The following is a 19,998-nucleotide window of genomic DNA, read 5'->3' as shown; positions in this document are numbered from 1 at the left end:
AAACCACACATCTCAGCTGCGGGGAGTACTTCACACCGCTTCTGAGCAGAGCACCAGGGTACAGAAGCACGTTTCTGATGTCGCCCAGTCCTACAAGCCCCACATCCTGTTTTCCTTGTTCACAGAGAAGAACACGTAACGGCCTCGCTCACAGCACGGTGGAGGAGTTTGACACAGGTTAATGACTCACCTGCCAGGCTATCCGAATTTTGATACTTGCAGGGGAATTAAAAAGAGGCTTTGAGTATTTTGAGATATGCAAAAAGGTGCTTTGGGATTTAAAGTCGGCCCAATAACAAATCGAGTGGGTCGGCATAAGGCCTGAGGTATCGGCTTGGTGCTCAAATCACAAGACTGCAAGCATGGGGATATGTAAAAGGTTGCAGAAAACGCAACCCATGAGCTCCCTCAGATCAGATCCCACTGGCACGAAATTAGTTCACAGCTGTCACTTGTGTTATTTCAAGAGAGATTAATTCTTAAATAATGCTAACGACAACTTTGATTTGACTTCTGTAATTACTGGAGAGAGAAGGGACCACACTTCCCAGGAAGAAAAATCTTTTATCTGCTTGCTTAATGCATAACGTTTGACGAGATGGAGCTCCTCTCCTGAGTTGTTTCCCTGAGCATTTTCGTTTTGAAAAAGAAATGGATTTCCAGGTTGAAAGCAAAGGTGCCGTGCAGCTGTCAGAGCTGGGGGAAGGGGTCTGACTGCCATGTGTAACGGCCTTGTATCTTCTCTAAGCAGCGTCCCTTCCGCCTCAGCTCCTCACCCTCACTGCATCTCACAAGCAGGCATCATTACAGGGCTGGTTTCTTCTGACCTGCCTCCACCACCGTCAGTAAATCATAAACCTTTCTCCTATAATCAATGGAGTGTCTTCAGATTTACCAGACAGTATAATCTGCTCCATGAGGCAGCTGATTGTTATCTGTAACTTCCCCATCCAATTCTAGCTATGGGAGGATGTAATCCGAAAATTTCCTTCAGGCTTTTTTACTGCCGAAATAGATCAAGTTCTCATGGCAGGCTTTTTACAACCTCCACTTTTCTAAATAAACATCACGCGGGCTGTACTGCATTTACAGGAAAACACTTCTCCCTGCCTGCCTGCACACCTTGAGGCGGGCTGTTGGCTGACGTGCCGGCACACGAGACAACCAGCAGCACAGCTCTGCGAGCACCAAGACCCCAGCAGTCATTGGGACACCACAGGTCTGAGGCTGTGGGTGCCAACCCAGGGAGCACCCAGAATAATCTACATTAGAGTCCATAACCCCTCACACCCTCCCAGCTTCCAGCACTCCTGCACGCCGCTTTAAATTATAAGGCTCAGCTCCCAAAGATTAAAGAGTTGGTGGTATCACATCAAAGGTATCACGCTGCTGATATATGCAGTGGCTGCTGAAGAAAGGGGCTGCAGGGACTGATGAAATGTTGCCATGCAGGCAGGAGAGGGTGATGTGCAAGGAATGGGGAAAAGCTCTCACAAAGGGCACCACACAAACCAGGCACAGTAGCTGGAGACGTGCTGATGGGTGCAGAGTAATGTATTTAGAAAGAATCATTTGAAGTACGTTTCTCGACTATAAATTAACTGAAACTGCTCAGGAAATGCCCTGAGTGACATTGAAGGCCACGCAATTAAATGCAAGGCTCCGACGTGCAATGATCAACAAAAAGCAAATGCACTATTAGAGTGCATGGAAAACAGAAAATAAGGCCAAAATGGGGAGCTAATGGAGGCACTGTGCTGTCATACAAACTAAAGGCGTTCCCTTACTGGTTTGTTTGCTAAGACACAAATACGCTTTGATGCACATTTGTCTATGGGAAACTGCCATCTTTTTCCCAGCTTTTTTTCTGTTGGAAAGGGTTGGAAACTGTAAATGATGAACAGAGGCTCTAAAACAACGGGGACAAATGAAGCGGGATAGATCCTGCAGTCACACAGACCTTCTCATTTAGGCCCTAAACTTCAGAGCACCTTCAGCTCAGTTTTGGAGCCTGGAGATGAAGCTGCTTTGCCTATGTGGAAATTAAATATTTCTACCCAGAGTTATGGATTGCCCTTGGAGTGGATGTGGCTCATTTGTGTTTGTGGTTATGTTAACCCTCTGGGCTTAACTGTGTAGTAAAGATGCCCGGATCCAGATTATTCCTCCTCCCTCTTTCCCACTGCAGTAATGCTCTGCCCTTGACTGCACGTTGCTGTGGACTCTATTAGAGCATAAATCTTCAAAAGTTCTTCAAGCTCACTTTGACCCACATCTTGCATATATGGGAATTTTCCTTCCCAGATTGTCTTTCCGAGCACACTGGCTCATTACAGTTTTGAACACCGAGCTCTCACTCGTATTACTTTACTGCCTGGTTTATGCGCCGAATGTCAAATCAGGCATCAGAAACCTGATTTATGAGGATATATACAGAAATTGTGGTGCTCGCTGGTGGCTGGGTGTCAGCTGGCAGCTCCTCATCAGGATTTCCCTATCAGGACAGCAGGGCCCAGCCTGGCAGCCTAGAGATGGCATTGCCGAGTGTGAACTCCAAAACCATCACCCAGGACCAACAGGGCTGCAAAGGTTTTTGCAGTACCCTGAAATGTATTTGCTCTCCAGCTTTAACCACATTTGACTACACTCTGTTTAGTTTTCTTTTTCAAGCAGAAGTCAATGCTGATTTTTAAAAAACGATAGCTGAACAAATCAAGCAGTCTCCAAATGCCAATATGAGGATTTTGTGATCTCTTCCCTTTTCAATTATAAACATCTGGAAATTATGGATAAAACCATAAGCCTACAACATGCACAAGCACAGGTTAAAAACAACCTAGACTTCCTCTACTAATTTACCACTTCATCCTGATTTACACTCCTGCTCATGAGCGCACTGTCCCCCACCCCGGCTATATATCGGCTCTATACAGCTCAGCTGTAGTATCTTCACGCATCAGCAATGAGCCCTTCACCCTCTTCTTCCGCAGGCCCGGGCTATGGGTTGGGCCCCGCGGCCACGCCTCGCTGCCAGCAGCCGGCCCGGAACGCGGAGGGTGGAGCCACGCCGCCGCCTCCTCCTCCTGCCTCTCCTCCCCCAGCGTGCGCGGCCGCGGCGCTACGCGAGCGCGGGGATCCAGCGCGGCCTACGGGTAGCGCCGCGGCCGCCATGGCCGGGGAGGTGAAAACGAAGCTGTCCAAGAACCTGCTGCGTATGAAGGTGAGGTGGGGGGCAGGGAGCGGGAGGCCTGAGGAGCTGTCTGCGGGAACGGGAGGTAAAGGGAGGCCGGGCCGGGCCTGGCTGCGGGGCCGCTGGGAGCGGATGGGGCGGTCCTGGCAGCGCGCTCACGCCGGGCTGCAGCGGTCCTCCCCCGGTGGGGGCTGCGCCTCTGCCGCCATCTCGGTGCCCCTCGCTGGGGTCGGGGTATTTCCACTTCTTACATCTCAGCACAAGGCTGCTGTTCTGGCACAGCGAGTGTCTCCTGTGTCCTCTGCGCGATGCTTTTACATACGTACAAACACGTGTGTTTAGTTCTGTCTTTTCGCTTAGGCCTGCAACTGTCTGAACTGCTCTGCTCCAACTTCACCAGCAAGGGGCTGCTACGATGAGCTGCCCCAGAGAGGGTTTGATTGTTTATTGTGCCCCTTGGTTTTCTGTTTCTTGGACCACTTTTCCCCCGTCTTCCCATAGACTCACACACATGCTGTTCGTGTTACCTTGGCCAGCCCATCATGCCTGCAGTTTTGAGTCTCAGGTCAGGTGGATTTAGAGGCTCTGGTTCTCGTGTAATTCAATGCCTAATTCAGTAAAGTGCATCCTCCTGTGAAGACTGAGTCTTTTTTGCTAAGAAAGCATCTAGTAAAAGTTGGGTTACCATTAACTTTTCTTTGAAATGATATCCATTACATTTCGATAATCCAGCCAGGCTGGATGTGGCTGTGGGCAGCCTGGTCTGGTGGTTGGCAACCCTGCCCATGGCAGGGGGGTTGAAACTAGATGGTCCTTGTGGTCCTTTTCAACCCAGGCCATTCTATGATTCTCTGGGCCTCTGTGGCTTCTTGCTTGTGGTGTTTTACTTAATGTTGTGCATTAATGTTGTGCATTTTTCCCCCTCTGTTCGTGTGGGGCCGTATTTTAGACACTTGACTGAAAGGTGTATAGCTGACAAGTTCAATCTGCCACATAGAGTGGACCCTGATACAGTAAGTTGGTGAAATATTTACCTCAGTAGGTGCTGCTAATGAAATGCTAAAATTCATGCACAGAGGGAACAAAACGCATCCTACCTTGCTCTCAAAAGCAGTTGGATGTTGAGCTTAGTTAGGCAGATGTGCAGGAGAGGGCAGGATTCTGGATTGCAGCGCTGCTGATCTTTTTGTCATTTTTATGCAACAATCTCCTTGTAGGTGAAATTTAAGCTGCTGTTTTTTTGCCGTTTTTTAAATCCTCTGCAGATTTCAAAAGCTAGATTTTAGATTTCCTTCAGGCAGTGGAAAACCAGTCCGCGAATGTGGTGCCTTGACATTTGCAGGCTTAGAGTCCTAAGCAGTAACCAGCTTAAAAGAGGTGGGTAGGTTTTGAAAAGGTTGTACACAGATCTTGTACTCAGCGCTTCCCCTCTGCAGATCTTGTTGTTGACACATGGTTTAATAATCTTTTAGCAGTTGCCTCTGCAGGTGTGGATGAGATGTATCATCACAATTCAGTAGGCTCAAAGGTGGCATGTGGTCAGACGTTTTCATGGAGGTGCAGAGTGTATGTGCTCACCTCTTGATGTCACAAGATAGCTCCTGCTTTTAGAGTAATAGAGTCTCATGATTGTAAATTAGTCCTTATACTGCTTGATCCACATCCCAACTAATCCAGATAGCCACACGATTGCTGACAGACATACTCCTCGTCTGTCCCCATCGGTGTATTTCTAATTCATCCACATGTGTTTACAGATAAATACAATCACATTTTTCATCTATTTATTCCTGTAGTAATCTTTAGGAACATAATCTTTAAAATGTAATGTGAAATGATTACTTAATTGTGTGCTTGTAGCAAAATTTCTCCTGTTGAGATTTCTGACTGGCTAACCAATCTCCTTGAGCAATATGGTTTTCCACATGATAGATTCCCTCATTTTCCTCAAGCAGATACTGTAATTTTAATTGGAAAGCTTTGACATATTCCGGGTTGACTTGAAAACAAAAGTCAATTTTTCTTTCATTAAAGATCTTGTACAAATGAATGCAAATAAAAACATAATGGAAAATGAGATGCTAGCACTATATTGGCTTTTATGATGGGGTTTGTTTTGTTTTGACTGGGCTTTTTGTAATGATGAGAAGATGTGGGTGTTTATGTGATGTATATTGCATACACGTATACCTGTGTACTCTAAACAAGCTCGGTAATGCAGGGTTTTTGTGGGAGGCAAGTGTTTTGTGATGGCTTCTTGGGTTCTATCCCCAAGCCAAGTCCACACTAACTGAACAAAATTATGTCCGAGTCTCTGCTAATGTTCAAGAGACAGATGAGTCCCAGTGGTGTTATCTGTCAGCCTGCAGGCTTAGTTAAATGTGGAAATGATGCTGCTTATGTGGGAGAGGTAAGATTCATTGATACAAGATCCTCTGTGCTGCTGCACATACAGGTTTGTTTTGTTTGCCGCAAAGCAATTTTTGTATGTCAGTGTGTATAAACAGTGCTGGTAGCCTCTTGCTGCAAATTGTATCTGTGTGAATGTGCCCTGCTGCCAGATGCAGTTATTGAGGTGCTTTCTGTACCCCCAGGGGAAGATCCCAGCTCATAGGGGTGTCTTTGTATCCAAGTATGGATGTGGCTGACTGTTGACTTCCAGTGGATGGTTGTGACCCACAGTTGTTTACTTCTGCTCTGTTTTCCCAAACACAGACCAAGCCCAGAGAAGATCACAAAAAGCATGTACTGCTTATATCAATTGTTAAATAGTATGTAATGGATAATTGTTGTCATGTAATTATTGCCTGCCGGAACCTACTCACAAAGCCTGAAGTTGTGTCTGTCTTTTTAGTTCATGCAAAGGGGTTTGGACTCACAAACAAAAAAACAACTCGATGAAGAGGAAAAGAAGATAATTAGTGACGAACACTGGTATCTTGATTTACCAGACCTAAAGGAGAAAGAGTAAGCTTCTACTTTCATACTTATCATCATTGGAGTGTTTTATAGTGCAAACAGAATATAATTGTTTTTCTTATACAAGAGATATTATTACTAGCCAATTAAAAGAATTAAAAAATAGTAACAGACTGCGAGTACAGCTTTTTTTTTTTTCAGTGACGTTCTCAAGGTTAAATAATCCGGAGTTTGGCCTACTTTCGTTTCTTCATGCTTTGTTTTCTTTCACTCACACCTTCTTCTCGATGCATGTAATTAGTTCCTTTCAGGCAGGAACAAATTCATTCATTGCTGCTTTTTCCCTTCATTGGAAAAAAGAAGTTTGAAGCTTTGTATGAGTAACTTGAAATCCAGTCACGTGGTTGTGTCCATTCAGGATGGTTCTATCTTGAGTACAGATGGCTTCAAATCCTGTTTTTGAAAAAGGAGGGAGAATGGATGAAGCAAAAATAAAGGAGGGCTTAGCTAATAGGGAAGCAAATGTCCGTTCTTTCTATATAGAAAGGTGCTTTAAATAGCAAGGGAGCTACTTTTAAAATACTTCTGTCCCTTAAAAAGAGAACAGAATTCTTCTGAAGGAAAACATAATTTATAAAAAGCTGTGATCCAGGGAATTAACTGTAATTGAATAAGGTCATTTATAAGCTATTTTCCATGGCTGTTGACATGTATGACAGAAAGGTATCTGAGCTTTAGCTGCAGCAAGGAAGGTTCAGGTTGGATATTGCATCTCAAACAATGAGGCTATTGGAAGAGATGGTCTAAAGGAGATGGGATTCTTCATCTCTGGAAGTCTTTTGAGGACAGGTCAGATAGACCCCTGCTGTTGATGGTATATGTTTAGCTGATCCTGCCTTGAGGTAGGAGAATGAGCTTGGTCTCTTCAGCATGATTTTCTGTAGTTGTAGGAGTCTGCTTTAAATGGGAAATGAAGAGATTGAGGGAAGGGATGCATATGTGTGAGAGGAAAAGAATGGAACGGTTCAAGGAAGTACTTTTATCTAATGTATTTATTATGAATAGTTTGGGATCATGTTTCTTTTCTTTCCAGTGTCATTAAAAGAGGAAAAAAAGGAGGGGGAATGGGAAAATCTTTCTCTGCTGAACAGAGAATTACACATTTATATCCTGACAAACTCCAATAATACCGGGTCTGACATCACAATGAGAAATTCATTAGAAGCTTTTGCTGGTATAGTAATGCCACCTGGAGAGTGATATTTATGTGGTATTTTTATTCTGGCAAAAGAATTAATGTAGGTGGAATCATACCAGCAAAGAGTGCTTTCTGTCAGGAGAGTTAATTTTGCTTGTGGAACTGGCACAGCTTTACTGGCAAACAGTATTCCTTTGCACTCCAAGCTCTTTGTATTGAAAGATTTATCAGAGCAATTAATCTTCAGAAAGTAGTTGATGGTATAAAATACACTGCAGTTTTGTCTATTTGTGTGGGGGAAGACAGCAAATGCTTTTTGCGCTTGTTTAATTTGATTATATTAAAGCACACTGTTTGACAACTGCTGTGTTTGGGCTTTCGTACAGGAGCTATATAATAGAAGAGAGGAGCTTTATACCATGTGAGGATCTACTTTATGGCAGAATGTCCTTCAAAGGATTCAATCCGGAAATTGAGGTACTATTAAATTGTCTTTTGAGGATGGAAGCACTCAGGAATGAGGACTTTAGTGTTCACACTCCATGCTTTGGCCTTTGCAGCACCTTCTTTATATAAGAAAACTTATTTCAGCCAAAATGCTGATCAGTGCAGCATCTGAGAAACAGAAGCCCCTTACCTCCTTGTCTTGGTGGTTAGTAAGTATGTGACTCCTGCAGGTTTTCGTTCCTTGAGTTCAGGAAGCTTTTCCACGTGCTGCTTGCTAAAAAGATAGCTCACTGTTCCTCCTGCTGTTTAATTCAGAGCCCAGTCTTACAAACATTCAACCCTGTTTATTCAGCACTTACTCATGTGAGTTAGAGCTTGAGGTTCCAAAGTAAAAATTCTGGGCAAGAGGGTCTTTCTTTCCAGCATGATTCATGCTGATAGAACTAGTGCAGACTGAAATAGTAATAGAAGTGTTACTGCTGAACTGAAACAAGAAGATGAAAGTACAAAGCCAGGGGCAATCAGAAGACTATGCAAGGTTATTTAATGGGGCATTCCTTGGGTTATTTTGAACTTGCTTTCACTGGGACTAGGCCTATCATTGCTTCATGGTTTTTACCAGTAGTTTATTGTAGATCTTTGCAGATATTTTTCCACCGTAACAAAACCATTTCAAAGACTAGCATCACAAGGAAAAAATTAGAATCTAAATCTCTGGTCTCCTGAAGATGCCTGCCATGCTGTTGAAAATGCTTGAATAGTACAGCTCACTGAAAAAACTCTGTCTCTTTTCTCAAAAGCAAATCAAACTCAGCTTAGCAACAAGGAGGCATGTTGCCTTTTCTTGTAGACCTGTGCTATAGCCTAAACAGGGTACTGCAAATGAAGGAAAGCAGCATTGAAACTGATTCCTGCCTTTTATGCATTTTTTTTCTGGCAGTGACACTATTTCAGCATAGCTGACTTTTTGTCAGGGGTACATGTTCAAGCTATTTCTTACTTCATTTTCAGAAATTAATGGTCCAAATAAACTCTAAGAGCAAGAAGGAAGAAATTGAAGAGGATGATAAAATGGAGGCTGATGTGTCCGATGAAGAAATGGCCAGAAGGTATGTTATTTCTGATTAGTACTGATTATGTCATAAAATATGTCCTATGTTATGGCATTATGTGTGGGAGGAGAAACATAAAAAGCAAAGCAAAGAAAAAAAACAACAGCATTTGATACTTCACAGAACTGATTTTCCAGGAATTCTGGTGTTTGTTCAGTAGAATCTCCATAACTTTCAGGGTTAAAAAATCTCGTAGCTGTTTTCTGCCTTTTGACGTCCATGTATTCTATGCTAATTCCCTCTTAGCTCCAGATTGCTAAAAACCTAAACTATCAAAATGAATAATAATTTAATCTGTGATCATGTAGCACTTGTGCTTCTTAAACTTCCAGTGACAGGCTTTTTACAACAGTTAAATTGTTGATTACATTTATGATTTCCTGCGTTGAACTTCTCTCTGATTATAGTAAGAACTGTCATTTTTTTTTTAATTATCTTTACAGATATGAAACCCTAGTGGGAACAATAGGGAAGAAATTCTTGAAAAAAAGAGACCAGCGCGTTCTCCATGATGAAGATGAAGAGGAGAATAGTAACACAAAACCTAAGAAAGCTAGGAAAATGTTCTTAAAACCTCAGGATTAATGTCAACTGGAGCTAATAGAAATGTTGTCTACCAAATGCAGCAAATATAGTACCAAGAACTGCAGATATAGAGTTCTTGCTGTTTTATGTAAAAGATAGAATTGTAAATCTGAGTCCATTCTTGTTGAAATTTCTGCCATCCATATAACAAGCATTTTTTGAAGTGGATGTGTATATAATGGATGTCATACATCCTTTCCTCTCTTAAGCAGCTTTTAACGTGTGGGATATTAAGCCCATCAGCTGTTTTTAATGTTGTGCATAACTAGGATGAGTGTCAACATGCAGTCAGTAGCAACAGTATTTATATTTTATGATAACATCTAAAATAAGTATTTGCAGTAAAGATGAACTTTGTCCAATCCAGTCTAGTGAGACAGTTCAGCTTTTGCTGCTATTTTTATTATGAAAATGAAAACCTTTGCTCTCTTCAATTCATTTAAAAAAAAGTCAGCAGAAAGCAGTTTTTCTAACTGCTTGACAAATAAGCTGGGAAAAGAACAGAAACAAAATCCATTTTTTTAATTTTATTTTTTTATAGAGCAAATTTAAAAATAGGAGCTTGTAGCAAAACTTATCTTTTCCTAGAGCAAGGCAAACGTTGGGCAACGTTTCCAGTTTGACACTTGAGCAGATTGTGAGCCTTTAATTTGTGTCTTCCACAAAAAGTTTGCTAATCTTGTCTCTCTTTCCAACCAAAAAATTCCAAACTTATAATTATCTTGGTCTTAACATAGAAGCGTAATAACAGCTTCGGAAACATGTTTGGAGATAATAAAAACTGATTTTTTTTTTGTGTGGTTAATGATTGTGGTTTAACTAATTTAATGTTAAAAAACAATTACACTTAATACAGTCGGAGAGAAGAAATGATCCTGTTTTGTGCTGGCTGCGGATGTCCTCGAATATTGGTTGACTGAGCTTTTCTTCTGTTCAGCGTGTAACAAAGGCATCAGAAGCAATGCTAGGACCCAGACATCATGGCCTTTAGTCAGTGCTTTGGAAAACTGAGAAAGGTCAGTGTGGTTTTGTCTAAAATCACAGCAGTTCTCTGCATTCTAGCTTTCAAAAAGAAGTATTTTTTTTCTATTACTGTATTTCCTCATCTAGATGTCTAAATTACTCATCCTTGATGATAACTTTCTCGAGAAAGAAGACTGTTAAACTGTAGCAAGTAGTGACTATTCCAGGGTGGACCTGAGGGTTCTTTTTTTCCCATTTTTTTTTTTAAAGATCTCAGTGAAATGAGACACGAAACTCATTTATATGAAGAAAGAGTCTTATGTCTGTATTTGCATGTGTGATATATGAACTATAATCCGTATATCAGGAGCACCTTGTTAGATATTCAAGATGGATCACACATGGAAAGAGAAATACACTTTTAACCTAGTAAGGAAGCCTCATACAGGTGGAAAGTCTGTGATTCATGATCTGAGAGTTTTTCAGAGCTAATTAAATGCAACCAGTTGAATTACTTAAAATTTGATCATACATTATCACTGGCTGAAAAGAAGTTAATGATGGCAAGACATTTTTCTTCCCACGGAAGATATGACCTAAGCTGAGAAATGATTTATTGTTGGTCATCACAAGAGAAACTCAGAATGTATCCCATTATTCTTTCTTGCTTATTAGTAGGAAAATGATTCCCCTCTATGAGAATACATTTCTTCAATAGAGAATTTCTGCATAGCTGTGCTGGATAGTTGAAAGTGTCTTCTGGTGAGCCACCAGCAGCCATGTTCCCACAACTGCCCTTCTGTGAGGGAAAGTGAAGTGGAGTTTTCAGTGACATTGTGTAGAGGAATTCTGGGGTAATCTTGGTAACTAGCTGTGGCTCAGGTAAACACTTTGTGAAATCTTGCTTGGTCGAGTCTATGCAGTGTGTTCTGTTGCACTGCACGGTTCTGTTCAGTCTGATGGAGGGTAACGTTGTGCAGCTGAAGTGCATTCTGCCATACATGGGTCCTTAATTTCATGTCACGTCCTGGTGGATGGCTTGGAATCTGAGTGACAAGGTGAGTGTTTATGCTGAGTGGACTCTCATCAGCTTCCAAGAAGCTCCGTGGTTTTGGAGTTTAGGAGGGAGGAAGGGTGGTTCATTTGTTTCCTGAAAATGCCTAACACCAACTATGAAGGCTGTAATACAACGGGTTTTGGTTTTTTGTCCTCAGATCTGGTTGCTTTGTTCATGTTTAGCTGGTGGATAGGTGAGCTACCGGAATGCTATGGTGTGACCAACTGCTCAGTTTTAACATAATCAGTTCTTATCTATGAGGAGTTTATAAAATGCAGTGTTAAAAGCAGCATTCATGGTATGTTACTATGAATGAGGCAGAATTCAAAACCTTCCCAGTCTTTCTTTCTAAAGGTGCCTATGTGTCCAGGCATTTAGAATTATGATAGGATCCTCAGAAATACCCATCTGTGTTTCCAACTTTATAAATATAAATGTGTGCAGGTCTTTTTTTTTTAAAGTTAGACCTCTAGCTTTGTAGCCAAGGTAGAAACATTGTGCTGTATAAATTTCTATTTGAACTACTCTTGACAGAGATGTAATGTAGCAGTGAAATATTCATACTACAAGCCTACATTAATTCAAGCTTTCTTGGCTCTGAAACGGTCTCAAACGCAGATCCATTTTCATGAAAATCTTCCTAAGCTGTAGAATCTTCAAACCCACGTGGTCATGTTTCTAAATGAAAAGTAGAGATCTTTGAGATCTAAAGGAAGCTGGGATAAGTAGTATTTTTGTTCAAGTAAAAAAAAAAATAAAAAATTCAGAGAGAGAATTACCAGACGTGAGAAGTGTTTGTGCCTGTTGTACTGAGGTACCTATTAGGGTGAACAAACAAAGTGTGTTGTAGTTCATGCCTGCTGACAGCTCACTGTGTTAAGTTTAAACATACTTCTTGGCAGGTGGAATTTTTGTCCCTCTTTTTGACAATCAGCGTTGGAGATGTGAGAACTGAACAACTTCATCTTTATTGCTGATGTTTCTTCTTTTGCTACTTCTGTTCTGCTTAGAATTGGATCTTAAAAACTACTGGACCAGAGTGCAACTGCAGTGAGACATCCTGAATCTTCCCTTTAGTAATGCATGAGCTGCTTAAACTTTGACTCTCTGGAGAAGGAGGAGGATGGGCCGTGGTGCCATGGAGTTTGAACCGTGTTTCTTCTGTTATGTGTCTTGTTTTCTAATAAGATTCTCCATTATACAATTATACAATTGTGGATAGCTGTCATTGCCATTGGGCATTGTGTGTGTGTAATGGGCAGCTGGACTGGGATTCTGGGAGTTGCTCCAGAATTCAGACTTAAAAAGAAACTGTCTCATCTTTCTGTTAATTAGAGTGCTGTACTTGTAAATTTTATTTGGAATTACAGAAGTCGGGGGAGGCGGGGATTCTACACGTTTGTTCTGCTTCACTTGAACAACAATCTGCAACTAAAGCTGTGTAATAGCTTAGGCTTTCATTAAACCTTTCTTAAAGAGAGACTGTTAATAAGCTATCATGATGGCCACGGATGTCAGAGTGCCTTGCAGCTGTGAGATTCTGTGTTTCACTACTGCATGTGAATGCAAGCTTCTCCGAGAGCTGATGCTTAAATTATTTGTTTGTTTGTTGTTTTTCTTTTTGGTCTAGGAGAGTATCTGTCTTTTACAATAATGCCTTGCTAGTGAAACTACAGCAGGAGGCCTCTGGGTTTGTTTGGTTTTATTTGTTTTTACACCATTCTCATCTCAAGCCTTGGAGACATCTTGGGTCTGACATTCACACCTAAATAACTTCAGGCTTTTTGTCAGCTTATCAGGAGCTTTAGTACAGGAACAGTTCCACAGTTTAACGTGTTTGATTTTCCTGTATGTGATTTGATGCTGCATGATGGAAACCCAGTTAAAATTGTCACGTGGAAAGGAAAAACCCATCTGAGGAGTTGTTATCTACAGGCGGAGTCAGAGAAAGGGCTGAAGCTTCAGTCATTGTCCGTCCCATAAATCTGAAGTAAGAACATAGTACTTGAAAGAGGTACCTGGGTTGAATCTCATCTTTACAGGCATGGTTAAAGCATGAGTCTATAGTGCTCAGCTTGAGGAAGCCTTGCACATCGCAACCTGAGCAATTACCTGGGAGCGATAGCAGGAACATCTCTAGAGAAATACAGAGGCAGAATAACTAGCCTGTAAATGGTTGCCCTCAGGACAAGAGGCAGCAGCACCAGAGAACAGCTGTAGTTCACTGCATAGGGGAATGTGGTTTGGTGACCTGGGTTGAATGCAGATGGGATTTTCTGTCAGCCAGAATGGAGGTGGTATGTGTTCTGAAACTCAGAATGTTCCTTGGGGTTTTGAGGAACAGCTTGTTGTGATCAATCACTTAGAAAGGGGTAAAAACCCTTAATGAGACCTTAGTATGATGTAGTAGTAAGAACACAAATTACAGAACAAAGTCCTTAGTTCCATTGTTCATAGAAAAACAGTGTTCCCACCTCGGTCAGATCTTTCAGTGTCTCCTATTGCTTCCTGCTTGGTCCTTAGTTCTCTGTCTGTGAGCAGCCAGAACTGCCACCATGGCCAATGGACAGGGAGGAGCCAGCCCAGCACAGAACATGGTAGGGGACCTTCTCTACAACCTGCAAGCTCTCTTTACAGGAGCCTCTCACAACTCACCATCTCCAGCATGCTGTTAAATTTTGATATTGGCCTGTTTGGTTCAAGAAATCTGTGGTGGGCAAGGTTGACCAGCAGATCAACAGCACAATTGTGCAGACCTCATTTACTTAGCTAATGGTGCATGCAAGTGTCATGCAGTAACTGGGGCAGGCTCTATTTACAGCAACTCTTCGTGTTTTTGTTTTCCTTTATTATCACGCAAAGGAGAAGGGTGTTTTCCAGTATTGCTGCTGATCTCATGCACTTGAGAGCATTTTTGCTTTCTCAGTGTTTTTCTTGGTCAGGCTTTTTGCAGAAAAGCATGATGGGGGAAACTTTTTTTTTAATTTCTAATGGGGGAGTGCAATTGTGAAATATTTCTTAAAGAAAGGAGTTTCTTCATGATTGGTTGGCTCCATGGTGGTTTGTTTTATTTCTTAATTGAATACAGATGATGAAACTTACTTGTGACACTAGAGATCTTACGCTAAGCATTAGTCAGTCAGGATAGCATGTGGACTCCCATATTTGCTAAACACAAATAGCAGGGTAGATTTAAGGCAGGGTTAACTTCATTGTTCTATTTCTGTTATACAGATAATGTGCAATACTGAAAATACGAAATTTCTACCCCATTTGAGGTAGAAGTAAATCTAAGCTAGTTGAGACATTTAAGCACCACTCAAACCGTTACAGGATGATTATTTATCAGAAGCAAAGCCTGTAGGTATCTCCTTAGAACCCATCAGACACAATAATGCAGCAGTATATACAATTTGCATCAAAGGAAAAATGCCTACATACCAAAAATTACCTTGGGCAGTTTACTGCAGTAATGACAGAAGGGATGCACATGATGATAATTTTTTTGTACTGTGTTTTCATCTAAGGATGATGGTGAAAGAATTACACCTCCTAATGTTCCGTTCAAAGATGACAATATTGTTCAACCTGTATTGAAGGTAATGAGATGAGCAGTGAGTGGTTAGATCTTGTGAAAAATGAAGTTTTAAATGCATACTTCATTGTCTAAAAGCTCACAGATGACTTTTTTCCTATAATGGCCGTAGAAAATGTGTTGGCAGCGCATCACAATTAATAATCCTTACTCCAATTTATGTGCTATAGGCACTCCAAAATTACTCTGAGATATTTCTTACCCAAGTTTATAACCAGATTCAAATCAGTCTCTGCATTTGTGCCAAAAAATTGAACCACAGTCATCTCACAGAAAATAATTCTATCTACCTGACAGATGAGTCTTAAATCCCTGATTTTTTTCTCCTTTCTCCAGAGTGAAATTCACTTTAATCTGGTATTAATGTATTTTTCCTTCGGTTGCCTGCAAGGGAATCCCATAATCTTGCAGTAGTGATTGCACAGACATGGAAGGTACTGTATGCATGTAGCACTACCATGGGTTTTTCCAGTCATCTAGATTGTATAAAATCCTTTGATGTTAATTGGGACGAGCTTTCTCTCTAGGGTGATGTTGAATTTATCTTTCAGTGTCTTCTCCACCTCTTCGTCTTTAAGGGTTATAAATTCCACCAGATCCATGTTTTCCTTGTAATTGTATTTGGTCTCGGTGAGCGTCCATCCAATGAGCGCTCGAAAGCCATCGGTGGTCTGAAGGGTGCAGATGGACTTCTTTGTAAAGAGGGAATCTGGAGACGTCTGAAGGTACGTGCACTGAAAACAGAAATCTTCCACTGTCCGTGGTTCCAGACTGAACATATACACTTTCCGACAGTCTTTTTTCTCTAGAAGATCAGAATTAGAGAAATTTTGATTGGGGATATATTGTTTCCGTCTCATTTTCTCAAGGTACCAGATGGCATTCTTTTCTGTGAAGCGAAAGATGCCAGGAGCCTGGGGCTGGTCTTTCCCTGATACAAGCTCCATCGGTTGCCACATTTGGTAGGATACACCGAAGCCCGCATCAACAATGTAGGCTTTTCCCTCAATAACCACCTTCACTAGGAGATGGGTCATGATGGTGGCATATGCGTTTTCATGTGGATTGAAGACGTATGCTCCCAAAAAGCTGGTGTCATAGCCCAGGCATTTCAGGACCCAACCCAACAGCTGGTTATTTTCCATGCACCAACCACCGCGCTTCTTGTGCACAATTTTGTTATAAACGTGCTCCAGCTCCAAAGTAATTTTCTCCCCACAATGGATGCTGAGGTTTTCAAATGGAACAGCACGGATGTGGTGCTGGAATATATCAGTTAAGGTTTCCAAGTCTTGATTTTCAAGGGAACCTTTATACCCAGTTCTTGCAAAATACTCTTCAAGATTCATGTCTCCTGTGAAGGAAGGAAATGTGTTTTAGTTTTGTTTCTTTACATCAATGATTTATGGTGCTGTGAAGAACTGCCCATGCTGCTGCCTGCAAAGATGCATTAATCTACTGAACCTCATCAGAGCAGTTTTTAAAGGTAACAAGTATTCACATCAAACAGTTCCTAGGGTTCAGAAGAGCAGCGCATGTGGGGGTTTATTTTTTGTCCTGGAGACACCCCTATGGCAGATAACTGATGCAGCTTGATACGCAGTGGCTGCAAAATGGGGATTTGATGTCCTTGCATTGTAAGGGCAGGGTTAAGAAGAAATGCAAGATCACACTAGGGAGTGTTCAGTGTGTTTCATGAAAAACAGTCTAAGTGCTGAATGAAATGAGTGCCAGTAGGGGAAGCAGTGTTGTCTGACAGTTGGAGGGCAAATAATTTGAGCCAGGATTCACATGTGCTTTTCATGAGCCTGCCACTGCTCTGTGATCAAAAAAATGAATGGCTCATTCTCTACGTGTCTCCTTTCACCACTTACAGAAAGTGAAAATGATACTCCCTGCACATTTTGTAAAGTGTCAAGTTTTATTCAGGTAGTTGTATCTGGGAAAAAAACTCTTGACCTTTTAAAGAGACACAGACCGGCTGAGTCTCTTGTCTGCTGAGTGTTGCACAAACTCATTTTGGTGTAGGAATAATGAACCTGAATGGAGGCGAGTGACCTAAAATACAAAAAGCATATCTCTAGTCCCTGCTGTGCCCCACAGGGTGCTTTAAAAGTGGGCAGTGAGTGGCTTAAAGCTTTCTAGACGTGGCCTTTCCCACAACTTGATATAGTTTTACCAAAGGAGGCATAACAGCATTATGTTCAGTGCATCCCTGGTCTGTCCTACCTCTAGCCAATCCCACCTCCTGGCCTGGCTTCATAGGACTCTTCATGAGCTAGACTGCTGGATAGGGAGCTATACAACATAGTTTCTGCCTTCTAATACCATGAAAAGTCATGCACACCAATCTGGCTTTCACAATGGCCCATTGCAATTTGTTGGCCATCATTACAGGCTGGGACCTGTAGGTGTCTGGTGAGATACTGTTTGTAGGCAATATTGTAGATTGTCTGCTTGGATATGGAGCTGGAGATGAAAGGTTTTGAAGGTTCAAACTTTTACAAAGAAAATCCTAAGCATTTCAGCAGTCTAGAGTTAGTGCAAATATTTAGCTTCTTGACAGCCTGCAAAGCTAGTTGGAAATCTTTTGTGATTGCAGTAAGCTGAGGTTTAGACACTTAATATTAGCGACTTGGGAAGTCTATTGTATTCAGATAAATGCAGCAGTGAACCACTGAATGTTTACTGCATGCTAGAATTTCTCAAGGTGATTTTCAGTGACAGGTTTATGATGTGCATATGGATGTTATAGAAGCAGCTGTCCAAAGTGAATGGAGAGCCTCATCAAAAGCTGCATGTTATCTTCTACAGAAGGGAATTTAACTTCCAGTGATATGTAAGTGTATTGCTGGAGGATATTCCAGCGTAATATTTGTTCAGTAGAACACAAAGTTCTGGCACTTTATTCTTTTGACTTGCAGAATCCAAGTCTATCTGATCTTACCTAGTCAGATTAAATGCTAAGTAGATCACACCAGCATAAATTTGGTTCTTGAGTTTATAATATTGGTAATTTCTCTCCTCAGTTCCCTAACGCTATACTGATCCGTGTTAATCTTAACCATAGGAGATAAAAACCTAGATTTTAAAAAGGTAATCCTACAAATGTGAGCAAAAAAACTTTCAAGGACTACTTCTAAATGTGCAAATGAAGGTCTTCAAGCAAAAAGAGACCTTACTGGGATTATGCACGTTATCAGCAATTTCACTGTTAAAATATGTATCTATCTGTCTAACTTTATCCTAGCGCACCAGCACACAGGCTTTCTGAGGTAGGCAAAACACAGCCTGTAATTTCACTTAAAAAAAAAAAAAAAGTAAAAAAATTAAAGAACTTTAATCTTATTTGCAAAAAGCAGGATCTACTGATTATTAAATGGCTCTTTTCTCCCTTGTGCAATATTCTTAAATGTAATTAAAAATCTAAAAGAGTTAACTTTTAAGAAGAGACTGTCATTCTCGACTCATATCTACTACTCTGTCTGAAGTTTCTCTTGTAGACATGTGAATCTCCTCCTGAAGAGCAGCAAGACAGAAGAACTGAGATTATCATTTTGCCCTCTTTAAGCAGCCAATACTTTAGTTCTACATTTCTTTTTTTTAAATACTTATGCTAAGGAGAATTTTGCTGATGTGGATCCCAATGACTTTTACCATCATAAAGAAGCCGTTTATTGGGTTTGTTAGTTTTGAGAAAATTAGCTTACCTCTTAAAATAACCTTCTTCGTTGATTGCAGCTTCTGGGTTGGTTATTGCTGGGGCAGCAGCCTGGAGAACCAGCAGTGGGTACAAGTTGTGGGGGCTGCCTTCTTCTTTAAGCTCCGCAGTCCTTCACTTCTGAGTCTTAAACGCCAAGAAAGGGCAGAGTCCACCAAAAATGAATGCACATGTTTGGACTTCACTGATCCATGAGCAAATTAAACTTTGTTTCTTCTCCATTAGTGGATGTTTATGTTTTCCTCTGGTTAAGACCAGCTTGAACTTGTTCTCCATGTAACATACTTTCCGTAGATATTCACAAATGGTTCTGTAATTTTTTATAATTGCATTATTGTTACTTGGCAAAGGAGCAATTTGTGGAGGATAGTCTTCTGCTTCCTTCTGGTGCAAGTTGTTGCTAAGGTGTTGCGGGCTGTGTTTTCCCATGCTGCATGGATGTACAAAATGATCCATCTTTGCACACCAAGAACCTTTTTGATCCCTTCAAAGCTTCCACTGCAGCAGGTTGTTACTTGGGAACTGGCATGTGTAATAAATGCTATGACAAATATTTATTGGCACAATGTTGCATGAAAACAAAGTAATGCACTTCCTCTCCCAGACTTGGCTGGCTGTACCTTCATGATGTTACATAGCTGTTTGTGATTCTCTCCTCTTTGTCCAGCACGTCTCCTTCATTTGATGGAAGTGGAAAGATGGTGATTGTTTTTGGGAAGGTGAATACCATCTTGGGCTGTGTCTGGGACAGAACCTGAGCTTTAGGCATACACTGCCCCATCAGTCAGTGTGGCTGAGGACTGATGTTCTTATGTCACCCTCATTCATTGCTCATCCTGTTCAGCACCTGCCATGAGACTCAGCAACAGAAAGGTAAAAGGCCACTGTGTTGCATCCAACAGCTGTGTAAACACACTGCTGGCACGTCTTAACTTTTCCAGGGTCTTGTCTTTAATGACACTTTTGTGCAGAATACTATTAATAATAAACAGAAAACAGTATAGCTTATTGTTGTGTCTGTCTGATGTCAGAGGAAAGCGAGGCCCCAAATGTTTGTATTATATCTTTCAGAGGTTGATCTCATATTGATTGTTTCAATTTCTGATGCCAGAAGTCCGATTTTTCTTAAGAACTTTTGAAGAGTCTCAGCTCCTATTGATTTTATTTCAATTTCAGAAAAATCATACTGAAAGGGCCTAAAATTGAATGCA

At 41.3% G+C, this 19,998-nt stretch overlaps 2 protein-coding genes across 2 annotated transcripts; one reads left to right on the top strand and one right to left on the bottom strand.

Annotated features, from left to right (window-relative positions):
* The first annotated feature begins 3,069 nt into the window (after positions 1-3,069).
* MPHOSPH6 (M-phase phosphoprotein 6) lies at positions 3,070-10,256 on the top strand. The gene is made up of 5 exons (NM_001277139.2): positions 3,070-3,220; positions 6,045-6,157; positions 7,694-7,784; positions 8,766-8,863; positions 9,310-10,256. Exons 1-5 carry the CDS (start codon positions 3,170-3,172, stop codon positions 9,449-9,451), a joined length of 495 nt encoding a protein of 164 aa, NP_001264068.1. The 5' UTR covers positions 3,070-3,169; the 3' UTR covers positions 9,452-10,256.
* Positions 10,257-14,517: 4,261 nt separating this feature from the next.
* On the bottom strand, positions 14,518-18,923 carry PNAT10 (N-acetyltransferase, pineal gland isozyme NAT-10). The gene is made up of 2 exons (NM_205340.2): positions 18,777-18,923; positions 14,518-16,420 (listed from the first exon to the last, which is right to left on the bottom strand). The coding sequence occupies exon 2, from the start codon at positions 16,413-16,415 to the stop codon at positions 15,543-15,545; it is 873 nt and encodes a 290-aa protein (NP_990671.2). The 5' UTR covers positions 16,416-16,420; positions 18,777-18,923; the 3' UTR covers positions 14,518-15,542.
* Positions 18,924-19,998: the final 1,075 nt, after the last annotated feature.

Source organism: Gallus gallus, chromosome 11 (assembly GCF_016699485.2).
Source record: "Gallus gallus isolate bGalGal1 chromosome 11, bGalGal1.mat.broiler.GRCg7b, whole genome shotgun sequence".
Classification (NCBI taxonomy): domain Eukaryota; kingdom Metazoa; phylum Chordata; class Aves; order Galliformes; family Phasianidae; genus Gallus; species Gallus gallus.
Note: the sequence above shows the minus strand (reverse complement) of the source record. Positions and strands in the feature narration are given on the sequence as shown.

Coding starts and splice junctions, on each gene's coding strand:
- MPHOSPH6 (NM_001277139.2), top strand. CDS start 3,170: ATGGCCGGGGAGGTGAAAACGAAGCTGTCCAAGAACCTGCTGCGTATG. Junction 3,221..6,044: donor AGAACCTGCTGCGTATGAAG/GTGAGGTGGGGG, acceptor CTGTCTTTTTAG/TTCATGCAAAGGGGTTTGGA. Junction 6,158..7,693: donor CCAGACCTAAAGGAGAAAGA/GTAAGCTTCTAC, acceptor GCTTTCGTACAG/GAGCTATATAATAGAAGAGA.
- PNAT10 (NM_205340.2), bottom strand. CDS start 16,415: ATGAATCTTGAAGAGTATTTTGCAAGAACTGGGTATAAAGGTTCCCTT.